At 39.9% G+C, this 17,500-nt stretch overlaps 1 protein-coding gene across 5 annotated transcripts in view; it reads left to right on the forward strand.

The window, feature by feature from the left end:
• The window catches only part of GLIS3 (GLIS family zinc finger 3), a 680,540-nt gene that overhangs the window by 156,344 nt on the left and 506,696 nt on the right, over nt 1-17,500 (forward strand). For all 5 annotated transcript variants that reach the window (XM_030193810.1, XM_030193813.1, XM_030193814.1 and 2 more), the window contains exon 4: nt 9-1,149. In XM_030193810.1, coding sequence (XP_030049670.1) covers nt 9-1,149 — 1,141 coding nt within the window. The remainder of the gene's footprint in view (nt 1-8; nt 1,150-17,500) is intronic.

The raw sequence follows: 17,500 nt of genomic DNA on the forward strand, positions 1-17,500 counted from the left end.
TATTCTAGATGCCTCATGTCACGTGAGTCGCTGGCCTCCACAACACTGAGTCTGACAGAAAGTCAGTCAGTGCTGAGTGTGAAACAAGAATGGTCTCACGGTTATCGAATTCTGCCTTCTCTTCCTTCAAACCAAGGTTCTCAAAATGGCAGTGAACTTGGAGACTTGATGAGTATAGCTCCTGGAACAGCCATGTCTAACAACAGTGTGTCCAATTCCTTACCGTCATACCTGTTTGGAACAGAGAACAGCCATTCACCTTATCCTAGTCCTCGTCATTCGTCTACTAGGTCCCACTCTGCTCGTTCAAAGAAAAGAGCTCTTTCCCTTTCCCCTTTATCTGATGGCATTGGGATTGATTTCAATACAATTATTCGCACATCCCCAACTTCATTAGTTGCTTACATCAATGGGTCAAGGGCATCTCCAGCAACCATCTCCCCTCAGCCTGAGGTCTATGGTCATTTCCTGGGAGTGAGGGGCAGCTGCATTCCCCAGTCTTGCTCCATTTCTGGCACACAAAGAAGCTTTTTCATGGCCACTGGTAACATTTCACTCCCACCTTACAGTGAGAACGGAACAGCAGAATATCAGCGGATGCAGCAACTGGAACATAGTAGCCTGCAGTCGGCAGTCATGAACAACATGGTGGTCCAGCATGGTATGCCACTGGTAGAGAACCAATCAATGGGTATGTTGAAAAGTGAATGTGGGGAAGATTTTTCAAGGAATATAGTTGACATGCCTCCTCCCCCTCCTCCTCCCCCATTGCCACCTCCACCTCCTCCACAAGGCCCCCCACCTCCTTACCATTCCCATCAGCACCTTCACCAGCATGACATTATCATAAACCGCTCCCATCAACTTTCCCTTCCACCACCTACCCAGGGACCATTGCTGGAGGAGGATGATGAGGTAGATGATTTCAGTGGCAAGCATTGCTGTCGTTGGATAGACTGTAATGCATCATACGATCAGCAAGAGGAACTTGTACGGCACATAGAAAAGGTCCACATAGACCAAAGGAAAGGAGAGGACTTTACTTGTTTCTGGACAGGATGCCCCCGAAGATATAAGCCATTTAATGCACGTTACAAACTTCTTATTCATATGAGAGTTCACTCGGGAGAGAAGCCGAACAAGTGTACAGTAAGTCCCCAAACTATCATTTTGATTATAGAAATTTGTTGCCTCCATTAAATATGAGCAAGGTTTTACATTTCTTTGTCTAGTGAATATAAACTCAGTCACAGTGTCTGAATGTAAACGTTTCTGTTTAACCCCTTGAATCCTGCAAGGTTTCAGCTACCAGTACTTTCCATTCGGTTGACATACACAAAAAGAGATTGCATTTATCAACAGGTCAAGTTTACTTAGTTCCTATGCATGTATAGCATGAAGAAATCCTGGTTTACACAGGACTATGAACATTATACTAAAGGAGTAACCTATAACTTACTAGTCATATCTGCTGATAAGAAAGCCACAGTACTTGATAATGTAGTGTCAGTCTTCTCTTGTTCTAAAGTACCTGGGCTTCTGGAAAGAAGAGAGGTTATTTGAGGTGTATTGTTTGAAGCATATATATAAATGTGATATAACCAAGGAAAAGCCCACTGTTAGGAAAAATAGTGTGAGAGACAGTGTGTTTTCAGGTAGTAAGAAAGCCATGCTTGAAGCAGGATATCATGTAAGACCAGTAGTTCACAACCGAATCCTTTGGGCATATCTGGCCAGTCAAATTTCGAATATGCATGAAGTAGAATTGCATTCAATAAACGCAGTGTATGCAAATTTATCTCATGCATATTTATTGTGGCTATCCTGAAAAGCAGAGTGGATTGGTGTGTCCCATAGACTGAGTTGAAGAACCACTACATGATTTCAATGGCAAGCATTGCTGTCACTGGATAGACTGTAATGCATCATACGATCAGCAGTAGATACTTGTACGGCACTGTTCTATAAACCATCCACAGTAGGACTCATGCACAGAAAAATGAAATGTATCAAAACAGGACAACAAATGGGTAATGGATGCTTATGTGTTTCATCTGCATAGATGGTTGTCCATGAAATAACATCAGATTTTCCTTTGAAATGTCAGGAATTTTGTAATCGTAAACGACATTGGAAGATTTCAGACAAATTAATAGAGCTGTATGATATTCCTCATCCTTGTACTTACTCGTCCATGATTGCAGATTGAACTTGCATTGTGTGAGGTTCTTTGGGCATCACTGTCTTTTGCATGCCTTATACTGGCCCCTATTCAATAAGGTGACAAAAATGGTGTTTTTACGTTACCTGCCTCAAAGACTATTTTATGCAGTGAGGTTTGTTGCAAATAAGTCATGATAACACTATTATCACACTCTAATCCCCAAATTCTATAAAAGTTGCTAAAAATTGTGTATGAAAATTTGAGTGCGCACACAATTTGTGCACACAAATTGAATAACAAAAGCCAATTAGCGACGATAATTGAGATCTTAAAAAGCCAATATGAGTGCTAATTGGATGTAATTAAAATTTACACATGTAAATTTAGGTGCGGGATCTGCGTGTAAATTTAGGCATGCAGGTCCAAAAAGGGGCCGTGGCCATGGGATGATCATGGGCGGATTGGGGGATCAGGGGCATTCCCATAATTTGTGCGCATTATAGAATAAAGGGGATCCACACCTAATTTAGGTGCAGGGATTTACTCCAAGGTTTCAATTGTGTAAATCTGGGTTGTCCAACCTCGGTTTTCAAGGGTTGCAATCCAATTGGATTTTCAGGATTTCCCCAAAGAATATGCATGAGCTCTATTAGCAAGTAGTGCCTCCATTGTATTCAAATAGATCTCATGCATATTCTCTGGAGAAATCCTGAAAATCTGACCTGGCGAGGGCTGAGGTTGGGCTCCCCCCCCCCCCCCCCCCCCCCCCACCGGTGTAAATGGGAGCTCACTTAAATGTAGTTGCACTTCCTGGCACTAAAGGCCAGATTCTATGTGTGGCACCTAGCAAATCCGCGTGGAAAACATTTCTGCCTAAACATATTTTATAAGGGGCACCTACATTTAGGTGTTTTATATAGAATACACTTAGTTGATGTCTCTATTTACACCAATGAAAATGTGGCATAAATCTTGGTGCATAAAGTTAGGTGCAGAGGGCCATATTCTATAACAACACGTGCAAATTTTAGAATGCCCACGAAATGCACATTTCCTCACCAATAGCCATGACCCTTTTTGCCTGCGTGCATTAGAATTTAGGTGCAGTACATTATAGAATATGCTTAGCAAGTTATGGGACCCTTTTACTAAGCCGTGGTAGGCTCTATGCATGTGCAGTGCACACCAAAATGAGACTAGCACCAGTCCAGCGCAACCTCCCGGCGGTAATTTCAGGTTTGGCACGTGCCCATAATGCCTGGATGAATTATTTATTTATTTCCTCCTATGCACACCGGTTCTGGCGGTAATCAGCACTTGGCAAATGCCAACTGGTCACCACGTGTGTAGCGTATAAGCCTTTACTGCTAGATCAATGGGTGGTGTTAATGGCTCAGGCCGGTTTTGGGCGTGCGCTGGTTTCATTTTTAACGCAGGCCCTTTTCCCGTCTCATTAAAAAAACATTTTTTGTAGATGCAGTAAAAACTGGCCCGCCCAATACACTCGCCTACACTACCGCAGGCCACTTTTTACCACGGCTTAGTAAAAGGACCCCTATATGAGTTAATTCTAATTATTGCCAATTAGTGCTTATTATTGCTTGTTAAGTGCTGTTAACAATGCTGATTGGCTTGTTAAGCCAATTAAGTTATGCACATTGATACAGAATACGCTTGGATTTTGGCACGGAACGCTAGGTGCACTATATAGAATCTGGGGGTAAATGCTATTATAAACAGTGCCTAACTTTAAGCACCATTTATAGAATAACACTAAGCATTATGTTTCTTGGTGCAGATTTTTTAGCCTCCATTTATAGACTTTAGTCCTAAGTGTTAGAATATAGGGACTATTATGCTTTAGAGTTGTCAAAGGAGGGTGGAGATCTGTTAATCTAAACTACCTTTTCAATCTTGTGAAAATTACCAAGAGGTTTGAGGCAGGCTAAAAACAATTATTCTCAGCTCCAAACCCTTCGATTTTTATTTCTGTTTATCCTAAATTTGAATTTCATTTCAAATTGTTTCTATTTATTTTTTGTTTCAATTTTGTGTTTTATTACAAATGATAGTATATAATTAGCTGCTGATTTTATGATGGCTTTATTTTTAGTCTCCTGTAATTTGCATTGTGCTAGCTAGCTGCATTTGGAAAAGGCAGAGGACAAAAAGTTAATATAAACTTCCACAATTTGCTTTGAAGTCTCAAAGTGTACTCCGTTACACATTTATTTTCAATATTTTACTGAAGAATTATTTTTCCACTACATTTTTAGGATTATTTGTCATGTCTCATTTGGTTTCTAATCTGTTTAATATTGGTTTTGAGATATTCCTTGCTGGTAGCAGGGGTGGACTGTGAGAGATGTGGAGGGATGGAAAAGCTAACAGCCTGGCCCCTAGCAGCAGTACAATGAAACTACTGCTGGGGGTTGGGGGCACCATTTTGAACCAGTGCTGGCAGGGGCAAGATCAACAGGGGATCATTCTTGCCCTATATGTCTAAACCACCAATGATTGCTTGGCAGGGCTCACATGATAACCCGGAGGTCATCAGGAGGTGCATGGCGCTGCCCAATTTTCTGGCGCAGGAAACAGCACGTGACAAAAGCAAAACAACTGTAGGGTGCCTGGGCGTGCCCGGTAGTGGTGCTGTTCTGCCGTGTGCTACCCTTGAGGTAGTCCTACTGCCACTTGGTAAAAAGACCCCTACGTTAGCCATATAAATGGCCCTGTTGTATAACCTTGCACCTGATTGTGTGCCTGGGTGCCATTTTTTAGAATCTGAAGGTTAATCCTCCTCTTGAGGAGGTGTTCATTGTGCCTGCACAAGTGACAGCACACTGCAGTGCCTTTGAGCTAACTGCATTATGCAGTTCACACCCTTTCTGTGCTCCATCCAGTTCGTATGCCCCTAGTATAGCATGCATTGTTAACGTGCAAATTAGTGCATGCTGTCATGCTACGGTGGTAAGTTACCACCATATCTGCTAGCAGCATATGCTAATTCCCAGGTTATAAACCTCAATCATAGACTGTGAGCCCTCCAGGGTCAGAGATATATGCAGTGTACCTGAAAGCAACTTACCTTGAGCTACTACTGAAAAAGTGTGAGAAGCATCTAAATAAATAAGATAAAAATATATCCCCTCTCATGTGTGCTAACAGCATGTGCTAATTCACATGTTAACTGTTTAGCAGACTTTAATAAACAGGCCCCTCAATGTTGTTTCAAAGATTAAACAACATTCCCTTTTTAACTGTTCAACCCACTCCCGACTTTATAAACTTCTCTTCCCTCACAGTCGCCTTTTCTCCAAGCTGTAGAGCCCTAATCTGTTCAAGCTTTTTCTTCATAATTTTTTTGTTAGATATTCTAACTCTGATTTCTTCTCCTTACCTGCTGGTATACTCCAGGACTCGGTCCTGGATCCTTAACTGTTTGCCACCCTTGGCTCTATAATCTCTTCTTAATGGGTGTTCCCCACCATTTAAAAAAATAGTCTTTGGTCCATCTGATATTTCTTTCTCAGTTTTTAAAGTTGTCTGTGGTTGCATTCTCAATTTTTTGCTGCAGTGACTAGTGTTCTGGTTTTCCCTGCTACTGGCAAACTTATATTTCTTTCCTACCACTGGTTTCCTTCCTATTATTCTTATTCCATTCTCTTTCTCAAGTTCTGCAAAAATTTGAGTTAAGTTTCCGTTCTCTTTGTGTAAGCTTCACTTATCTAAACTCTTGTTTTTTCTTAGTTTGCTTTTTAAAAATATTCGCAATGGGAGAAATTCTATATATGGTGCCTTAAAAATTCACGCCATAAAACCACGCACTTAGCATGATTCTGAAAACTATGCCTACAGTTTGGCGTAGTTTACAGAATACACTCACACGCTGTTCTTGCTCCTAAAATTTAGACACACCCATTTAGGCCACCTAAAACCAGGCCTAAATACCTGTGCCTACGTTAGGCGCAGATCGAATGTATTCTATATTAGTGAACATAGGGGTCCTTTTACTAAGGTGAGCTGAAAAATGGCCTGCGTTATTGTAGGCGCATGGTTTGGATGCACACAGATCCATTTTTCAGTGTGCGTGTAAAAAAAAGCCTTTTTTGGGGCCGAAAATGGACGTGTGGCAAAATAAAAATTAACACCACCCATTCACTTAGTGGTAAGGTCTCATGCGTTAACTGGGCAGTAACTGCCAATGTGCGTACACTGCTGATTACCGCCCGGTTAGCGCCACAAGTCCAAAAATTAAAAAATATTTTCCGACACATAAAAATATGGAATTACCACCCGGCCACACAGTAGCCGGGCGGTAATTTCAAATTGACGTGCATTATGCATATGTAGGTGCCTACGCAGCTTAGTAAAAGGGCCCCATAGTTTTTTTTTAAATACCCACAACCCGCCCATTCCATGCCCATGGCCCCATTTCCAACTGTGTGCATTAGAATTTATGCACACCGCATTATAGAATATGCCTAGAAAGTTGTGCACACAAATTCTAATTAAAGCCAATTAGTGCTGCTAATTGGTTGTTAATTACCAATTGTCAGCACTGATTGGCTTGTTAATCCTTAAGTTGGGTGTGCAATTTGGCTATGCGGCCAAATTAGTGCGCACAGTTTAAGGCACCATATATAGACTTGGGGAGAATATGCACATATGTCCTACAGAAATATGCTAGCCCTTGCTCTCAGTAAAATACAGGCCAATGGCTCAGGCTAAGAGCTAGACCTCTTAAAATCAAAGATCACTTCTGACACAAATCACATTTCACTGTAGCAAGTGCTGAAATGAGGTAATTGAGAGCTGGCAAGGGAGGGGGCATTTGCTCTTGTCAACAATCCTTGGACTGGCACCTGCGAGAAGTCATGAGCAAAGATGTTATGGCTAATACAAGTGAGTAATGGGTCAGGTGAAAGTAGAGGGAGGGGGAGCAGAGGAGGACAAAATGACCTGTGATGTTATTTCTTCGCAGATGTTGTCCTAAACATAATTTGTTTATATTTAGGGCTTGAGAATATATGAAGTCATTCTGATCAACTGATAAGGGCCAAGTGCTGTGGTGAGAAAGCTAGGGTCCATTAGAATGAATAGGGTCAACATGGTATAAAAAGGAGAGTCAGAAGGGTATTAGAAGGAGAAGACTCCAGAAGGCTGGGGAGAGAGGATGTGTCGTGAAGAGCTGTTCCACTATGTGAATGCCTGATTTGCCTGTACTGCTATTGATGAGATTGTAATAAACTATCTTTTTATATCCCAGTGAGTCCTTCTGATTATGGAGCTTGTCAGTGCCCAGTCTATACTATTATATCTACTGAATACTGGGTTTCTTTCTAATTAAGGAGCCTGCTGCTGCTCTGTGTAAAACTGTCATGAGCAGATACAAGGTTGGGGTAATTAAGTATTTGGAGGGAACATGGAATCCTTTATAGGATAGTAGAAAGCCCATGGCTTCTGCTGCCCAACAGAGGTGGCAGACATAATTATTAATCAGTCCATATTAAAGAGAATTCCAGGGAATTTATATACTTATGTTTACATATAGGGGTAATTGTATAAATTGGTGTCTCCTTTTTGGCCTCCTGATGCAGCACAGGAAGTGCCAATTCAGGGTGTCAACCCACATTGGCTGACCAAAAAGAAGTCAATGGCAGTCATAAGTGGGCATAACTAGATGCACCAATCCATGCATGCAACTTAATAGCATTCTATATGCTGCGTGGGTTGATGGTTGAAATGCCCATGTCCTGTCCGTGTTCTTCGCATCAGCAGTGTTATTTAAAGCACTAGGTCAAAGTACTTAAGTAAAAGTAAATGTACAGTAAAGAACACATTTAAAAATTTACTTAAGCGAAAGTAAAACATGTTATTGCTCTCTGTTCCCCATTCTTGGAGTCAAAATTCGGAATTCTCTACCTATGTCCATCAGAATAGAAAACAGCTACCTCAACTTCAAGAACACTGCTTTATAACAATCCATCATGTCTTCTACCTCCTAGTATCATCCATTATCCTTTCCTTAATGTTTTTAGTCTCATGCATTAATCCAATGGTCTCTAATGTTTCTCAAACCTCACACTAACACTATTTGCTTTTCTCTCACCTAGAATGTAAACCGCAATGAACCCTGGAAAGGGGATACTAGTGGTATACAAGAATTGATTTGAATTGAATATAATACTTTTTGAGTAAAAAGCAGAAGTACCACAACTACAATGAATGCAACTATTGTTAATGTTTTTTCTCCCAACAATTTTATTGCTATACAATTCAATCCACTTTGCTGTCAGGAAAAATAAATTTTGAAAATGACTGTCACTCTTGCAAGTGCACTTGTGAGTCATTAATCAGGCACAGATAAAAAGGCGTTCAACAACTGTACTAACAGGAAATGGAGTGTTTAGTCTGATAAAAAGTTCCTTCAAATCAGGCCAGGCTGCAATACCACTGGTGTCTTCTGACTGGGTCTGCAGGTATTGATCAGGGGACTCTCTGTCTCAGACACTTGGCTTCCTTATAGCAAAACATGCTTTATCATCATCGTTGTTGTTATCATCTGCATTAGAAGTAGTGCCATCTAATTCATCACTTGCATCTTCATCTTCAACTTTATTATGACGGTCATGTTGTCCAATTGCAGAGAAGGCTTTCATAAGTTGTAATTAATGTTTGTTGTTCTTCTAACAATTTTTCATCTGATGGCAAACTCTTTTTGAATATCTTCAAGAACTGATGCAAGAATGTCAAATGTGTAGGAACTCTTCCATCCTCTTAAGGCCAGACAAGGAGACTTCCTCTCTAAAGACTATCAATCCAGTGGACAATCACCCCAATGTAAAATTTTCCATGGGATGACCAGCATTCTGTTCTGATATGCCTGTTCACTAAGAATTCCAATAGCTTCAGCTTGATCTCACTTCAAAGTGAACCATCTCATCACTGTTCAGTTTAGCTGGAGATTAGTAACCAGTTCAACAAACAAAGGCAATTCTGCTCTTCTCATAGGCTCTATTCACTGAACAGCAACATTTAGTAAAAGTAGTAAAAATTGGTGAAATTATTACTTCAGTAAAAGTAAAAGTAGCAAATGTTTCCTGTACTTCTTTACAAGTAAAAGTGGCAAAACTTTTACTTAAGTCAAGTAACTAGTTACATTTTCTTAGTTACTATACAACACTGCACGTGTACACTCCCTTCACAGTTTGTGTGCTATTCTACTTATACGTGAGCTTAGAAAATAGCGCCAGATGCACGTAACTGCAGGCGCACATTATACAGACTTGCCCTTATACTGTCTGCCATGGACATAGTCTCTGGGTTGTGTTTATATTTTTGTCATGCTAAATCCTTTTCAACTCCACCATGGGTAACACCTCCACTCAATTGAAGTAAAGTTACGCATGTACAGGCTGAATGTGCATAACTTTACATACATATGGGACACACAATTTTTTGTAGAGAAATTGCTTTTATACTTGCGGTCTATAAGGAAAACCTTATCTCAGTCTGTCAATAAAGCAAGAAGAATGTTAGGAATTATTCAGAAAAGTATACAAAATAAAACTGTAAATATTGCAGTACCTCTATACAGATACAGGGTGTAATGGCGCCTAAAAAATCTACGAAGAAAACATTTCCGACTAAGCATATTCTATAGGTTGCACCTAGATGTAGACACAGTATATAGAATACTGTTAATCAATATCCCAGTGCCCTAAAACTACATGCTTCCATTTACACTAACGAAAACATGGTATAAATCTTGGTGCTTAGATTTACGCACTATTATATAACTACTCATGTAAATTTTTGGAACACCCACAAAACACCCATTTCCTTGCCCAAACCCACACCCCTTTTTGCCTACGCGCATTAGAAAGTTAGGCACACTGCGTTACAGAACATTGTAGGGGTATTTCCCTGTGATCTAGCCTAAGCTGGTCTTGGCCTATACAAGCCTATGACATCTTGGTATAATAAGATGGCTGCTGCAACATCTCTGCGTCAGCAAGATCCAGCTTCAGCTTGTGGAAAATCACTGACAGGCTTGCTGAGACGCTGGGAAGGGAGTCATACTCATGGCACCAGAAGTTACCATCTCCAAGGTCACAAAACAAAGAACTCTTCTTACCCATGCACTGTACTATATGAGAGGAGAATTGGTCCAGGCTATCACGGAGAGAGTTCGAAAAGAATGGGGAGAGAGTGAGAGAAGTAAGTTAGTCAAAGACCCTTGGAGGGGTACCTGTGAGGGAACTGAGAAATCCAGCAAGGCTCGGGGTGAGCTAGAGACTGTATGATACCAACCTTGTGACCTGCATAACTGGTGCAAATACCTGTGGCAGAGATATTGGCTCTGAGAACCAAAGGAGAGACGGGAACCTGTGTGTTTGCTGAGAAAGACCTGCACTACAAAAGACACAGACAGCTAAGATGGCGTCTGGGGAGATTCTGCTCTCGTCTTATCCGAAGCCGTCATCAGGACAGCGTGGTAAGATCACAGTGATATATTTCCTGGTCTGGGGTTAGGCAGTGGTTTTATCTAAGTACGACTGGTTTATGTCAGCTCTTGGTCAGGGACAGCTGCTAATGTGTATTTTGCATAAGATGTGATAAGTTTTCATAAGGATCATTAGGATATCATTTGTACTGTTCTAATCATTACTGTATGTAGTCTCAGGATAATCAGAGTGTAGTTAGACAATATATTTTGTTAGTGCATATCAGTAAGAGATATTTTATTGCATATAAGCTATTGCAGAGTGTCTATTTTTCTACCTGTAATAAATAATATACAATTATCATCTGTGACGTGGCTTTGGTTCTTTGGCGAAGAACAAAACACTGGCAGGGTGCCAGCACAAGGTTTCTTTATAATATTTCCCCTAGACTGAGCGGAAACCTTGTAATAAGTTTTATCAGGGAATAATTATTGCCCTAATTACTTATTTTCACCCTACAACATGCTTAGTGAGTAAATTCTAATTATTGCCAATTAGTGCTCATTATTGCTTGTTAGGTGCTGTTATCAATGCTAATTAGCTTGTTAAGCCAATTAAATTACTTACGGTATTATAGAATCCACCTGGATTTTGGCGATTTCTTAGGCAAGCTATATAGAATCCAAGGGATTGAGTATTGCATATAGTTCATGTCACCCTATATGAAGAAGTGATACAACAGGACAATGCAAAAGATAAAGGGGTGAAATGGCAGCTCCCTTATGAAAACAACACTAGGTGGGATAGAGCTATTCAGCTTGGTAATGATAACTAAGGGGGGGCAGTATGACATAAGCCCATGAAGTCATGAGCGCTGTGGACTAAGCTAATAGCAAATAAGTATTTGCCCTTTTCGAATACTACTAATACTTAATGAACATGTCAAGAAACAGACTGGTATCATGTTAGAGCAAAGGTAAACGTGACCACTGAGCAAAAAGGTACCAAACGTGTAGTATGTGACTTAATTATACCACATGACATCCCAGAAATCACATACTTCACTTTAGGAACATGCAGTTTTTAAGCTGTAAACATGAAAGACATCAAAGTTGTGAAAAAATAGTACAGTCCCCATTCTATTGAACCTACAGTACACAAAACTATTAAAACAGAACGATGTCCCTCCAAACTTTTACCCCTCCCCCTTTTACAAAGCCACACTAGCGGCTGCCATGTGACAATACTGACACAGCCCATGCACTTTGAATGGACTGTGTCAGCATTACTGCACCAGCAGTTGCTAGCACGGCTTTCAAAAAGGGAGGGTTATAACCTTTACCTCTGTTATATGAAACCCCGCTTGTAGTACCTTTATTTATTTATTTATTACATTTGTACCCTCTCTTTCCCACATACAGCAGGTCCAGTGCGGCTTACATAGTAAAAGAAAGCATCTTACATGGTAAAGAATACAGTAAAAACAAGGAAATGTAGGAACAGTATTATAAATTGTGATGATCGTAACTACTTACATTATGAAGGCATTACAAAGGACATGTGAAAAGAACGTAATGAACTAGAATAGGGAAGGTAGACAAGGATATGATAGGTCATAAATACTTTTTTTCAATCAGTACATAGTTAAGCTTTGTTGCTGGAAAATGTGATCAAGGTTAATAGTGTAGCTGGATTTAAAATATGTTTAGAGAAATGTTTTCTGGAGGTGAGTGTCATTCAAGGCAGGTAGACTTGCGAAGTGAACCACAAATCTAAGAAGGGGAACCAGCAGATCACAGCTTCAGACAAACACAGACTGCTGGAAAATATACCAGGATTAGGCAAGAAACACTAGTGTGAAAAAGGAGGAAAAAGACCTCAGAAAATGTACCACATTTCTCAGACTATTGAGTGTGGCTTATTTTCATTCATAGGGTATAAAAAGTTCCTCACATTATTCAAAGAAACATAATTCCAAAAAAATTCATGATTCAAAACAAACCTATATCTGAAGGATACTTAGAAAATATTAGCACTGCACCTAGGGAGCAAAGTACCTCCAGTTAGTCGCCTCGATAATGAGTGATAGGCCTTAGGCGATCAAGTAAATAAATACAACCTTGAACCATGAGTGTAATCTATAATGACACCTGGGGTGTCCAGGTTTCATTATGGAATGCTAGCATTACCTGGTATTGGAGCAGCTAAAGTTTATGTGCCCGCAATTACACTAGCTGTAGACCTGCGGTAAATGCCGACACCCAAATGTGGCTGAAACACACATAATTTACAGTAATCTGTAAATGGCATGTGTAACTGGGAGCTCCGCCCACGCACACAAACCCCTGCATTTTTGAACTATAGCATTTACACATGTCTTTACAGAATAGCGCTTTGAGGGTCAATATTCAAAGTGATTTAACCGGATAGTGCTGCTGAAAATGTCCAGTTAACGCCCAACTCGAAACTGGCTATTTTGGGGGAGTTCCAGGGGCAAATTCAGCATTCAACCAGCCAAGTTAACTGCATAAAAGTCAGCCCTATCTCTATGTGGTTCGCCGTAGCTAAATATCGCACGTAACTGGCTGTGTTTTCGCTGGCTCTGTATACCTGGAAATTTAATGCAGGAGCCCAGACATGACCCGGCATTGAATTTTGGGGGATAATGCCAGCAGCAGTCAGCAAAACCTTGATCGCCACCGGCTGAATATAAATCCCTTGAGTGCTTATGTATAAGTGCTAATTTTCTATGCATTTATGCACACATGGGGGTGTGTAGCTGAAGATGCTTAAGGAATTGCCCTTCATATGTACAGGTTTTATATGCATAGTGTTTTCAATATACTGAGTAGTAATTTTGAATCCACTATTTCTGCATATCACATACGACTTTAGCCCAGAAATGCTTTTGAAAATTACTCTCCTCATATTCTGAAAGTGCCCTTCAACTTCCTACTTTTCATAATTTAGCTTTTATCCCCATACTGGATACTTTAATATTGGGCATGCGTGGCACTCTGCCAGGGCTACTGCTTGACCTATCGAGAATTAATAACACTTACAGCTTTTTGTATGTTTCTATAGCCCCCATATTCAAAGCTATTTAACTGGCCAGACACGGTCACTGACAGGTTAAATAGCATATCAGCACCTACCTGCTAATGTTAATATTCAGCGGCAGATAACCAGTTATCTCTGCTGAATATTGCCGGTTAGCACCTATGGCGCAACCAGCTATTTCACGCAACTTATCTGGTGAGGTGCCGATAATTCAGTGCCTAACCGGATAATTTTATTGGTCAAATGGGACTGCACAAATAGCCATCCTGTCTTTAACCGCTAAAAAGTTAACCGGTTAGCCCTGAATATCGGCATAACCAGTTAACTATTTTTGGTTAAAACCCCATGGTTATTCAATGCCTGTCACCAGAAATGGCCCAGCATTGAATATCCAGGTTTAATGCCAGTGACGGGCAGCACTTTTGTTGAATTTTGGGCCCATAGGGCTAGATTCTATTTATGGCACCTAAATAATCGGCATGGAAATCAGTGCTGACAAAGCATATTCTATAAGTGATGACTAGATTTAGGTGCATTATATAGAATACGCTTAGTTAATATCTCAGCACCTAAACCTATGTGCATCTATTTACACCAACGAAAATGTGGTATAAACCCCAGCACGTAGATTTATGTGCCTTGGCCTTTTCTACAACTACGTACATAAATTTCAGAACGCCCATGAAATGCCCATTTCCTCACCCATAAACACTCCCCTTTTTTGCCTGCGTGCATTGGAAGTGTGGCACACTTCGTTACAGAATACACTTAGCAAGTTGTGTGTGTAAATTCTTAGTGCCAATTAGTGCTTGTTAAGTGCTACTATCAGTGCTCATTAGCTTGTTAAGTTATGCACGTTTTTATAGAATCCGCTTGGATTTCGGTGCGGATCTCTAGGTGCACTATATAGAATCTGGGGGATTGTGTCTGATCTATGCAGTTCTTGAAATTCGCAAGTCATTTCCTTTAGGATGTGATACAAATGTTCTTTCTCATGCTTTTCTTCTTTTGCTCTCGGATAAGAAAAAAATTCTTTCATCAAATCTGCTTGGTCTGGTTGAATAAAGTTACCAATGTCTGTAAAGAGTGAAACTGATGCTGCTTTTTCAACATCTGGTACCTATGAAAGGCATCATGGATTCTTGGACAAATCCTCCTCTCCATTCATGTTAGCACATCAGTCTATCAAGCACTCAATGCTTAATGACAAAGAGAGAAAGTCTGAGATCTGAAGAAGTTTCTTTGAAGGACATTCTTGTGAGAAGGACTGTCTCTTGATATTATTATTTCTACTACTAATAATTATAATTTTTTTTAGGATAATGGATAGAAATCTTCTCCAGATGTGTCCCTAGTCACAATTAGGGTTTTACTGTGGAGCATCTTTATTTGATCAAGTTTCACTAAGAATTAATGTCAGATCTTTGAGAACCATTCAAATATGCTTTAATGTACTTGTGTTGTATTATAATGCAGAATACAGTGATAAATGATATGGGTAGAGCATACTGCCATTTTTACCAGTATATTGATGGGGTTAAAACTATAGAATCATTTTACATCTGCCTTGGAAGATCTTGATTGGTTCCTGGTGTCTTCTAATATCCTTTAAGTCACTTAGTTGATGTTTAGTAGAATTCAGTATCAGTGCCCAAGCATTCTATGTGATAAATTAATATTTATAGCCCATGATAGGTTGTTTCAAGATAGGCTGCTACATTTGCAGGCATTATCGGAAGCGACAATGCTTTGACATGGAAATTTGCTTGTTGTCGGTAGTCCCCCAATTCTGGACTATTTAAGGTCTAGAAAGCACATAAGACTTGACAGGTTTCTGTGGCTTTCATTTTATAATGTATAGGTATTAGTGAACAGCTGTGTGCATAGTGATTAAATATTATGGTTTAAATATTGTTTTATGTCTATGGTGTCTCTAACAATCAGTGTTATGATTTGTTTTACTGCTGCTTTATGCTCAAATACAGGCTTGGGTTTTATGGAACATGAAGTGTGCCTTTTCACCACACATGTAAAGCAAGTGTAAATGCGTGCAGTGAAACTAAGTATCAGACTTTCAAAAGGAAATCCATTTTTGTGGACACCATGTTGGGTCGGTTAACAATGAGTCCGAGGACATCCCCTGAAGTAGCTACAAAAATAAATAAATGTTTGTAGTGCCAGAATTGACGGCGCGCTAGGGGTGGGAAGTACCGCCGGGCTGCTATGGTAGCCCAGCACTACTTCCTGTATAGCAAGTGGTAAGCCCACATTGGGCTTACTGCTGCTTAGTAAAAGGAGCCCTTAATCACCTCACTCATTGTTCTGATTTCCAGATCATTTATAAATATGTCAAATAGCACTGGTCCCATACAGATCGCTGCAGCACTCCACTATTCACCCTCCTCCTTTGAGAAAAATGGCCATTTAACAATACCCTCTGTTGTCTGTCCAATAACCAATTCCTAATCCACAGAAGTACATTGTCTCCTATCCCATCCCATGATTTTTAAAATTTTCTCAGGAGTCTCTCATGAGGAACTTTGTCAAAAGCTTTCTGAAAGTCTAGATACACTACACCAACTACTTCTTGTCATGTTCTATTCTAGTATTCAAGACTCAGGAGTTCCTGTTAGGGACTCTGTGACAGAATGAACCAGACATTCTCCTGATTTACTCCGCTTCTCCTTTGTCACCAGATCTGGTTCCCCTTCAGACAGCTCTTCACTCCTCTTCACTCACTTTCTGCTTGGTTGAAATCTCAGAGCCTTCTCCTCAACCCCTCCAAAACAACAATATGTTGGATCTCTGCATCCCAAATATCCCATCTCACCCAGTTTCCCTTTTTAATTTGACTCTGTCACCAGTCAGTTCATTCCTTTATTTAGGAATTCTGAACTTTCCTTTGTAAAACACATTTCACAGGTAGATAAGAAAGAATTTTTCTGGCTTCATCAATTATATTCTATCAGACATTTTATAGATTTTTTTTGCCATTCACACTTTAAAACATTCCTTTGTGATTTCTTGACTCGATTATTGTAATCTCATTTATGCATTTGTGCTGCACCAAAATCTATGTGCAATGTTACAGAATAACCCGTTCTATACCTAAAGTTAGGAATGGGCTTTTACACCAGCTTTTCATTGGTGTAAATGGCTGTGCCTAAATTTTAGTCATGTGTAACTATAGGCACAGTTTATAGAATACACATAGCACTGTCCATGCATATTCTATAAACCACATGGATGGAAAACGCGTAGGTGCATTTTCCATCCACGCCAATGTTTTTGGTGCCAAATATAGAATGAGGCCCAGTATGTGCAAAACAAGAGTCCCAAAGTTTACAAAGTGTGTTGGTTTATCTTTCTTACAGAACTTTATACACTACCCTTCATTAAAATCATCAGAGCTGTCTACAAACAATCACATCAAATGAGAAAAGAAAGTTTTCTTTTGTGGTCTGGCATATTATCATAGAGTCTTTTAAATTAGGCATACTATGGTGCTTTTTTTTTTTTTTTACATTTCAGAAAGGCATCCTTTTTGAAATTACATTAGGAAAATGATTCTTATGATGATCTCCGTTTCCCCTGATTCTATAAAGGTCACCAAAATTTGCGCGTGCAAATTTAGGCATGTTCTCGATTTGCACATGCAATTTAATAGAATAATGAGCCAGTCAGTGCCAATAATTGATTTTTTAACATGCAATGATTGGCACTATTTAGATTTAATTGGGACTAACATGCGTAAAGTTAGATGTGGGATCCGCACGTAAAATGTACGTGTGGTCCAAAAAAGGGGATGTGGAAAATGAAGGGTCAT

This window comes from Microcaecilia unicolor, chromosome 2, assembly GCF_901765095.1.
Source record: "Microcaecilia unicolor chromosome 2, aMicUni1.1, whole genome shotgun sequence".
Taxonomy (NCBI): Eukaryota; Metazoa; Chordata; class Amphibia; order Gymnophiona; family Siphonopidae; genus Microcaecilia; species Microcaecilia unicolor.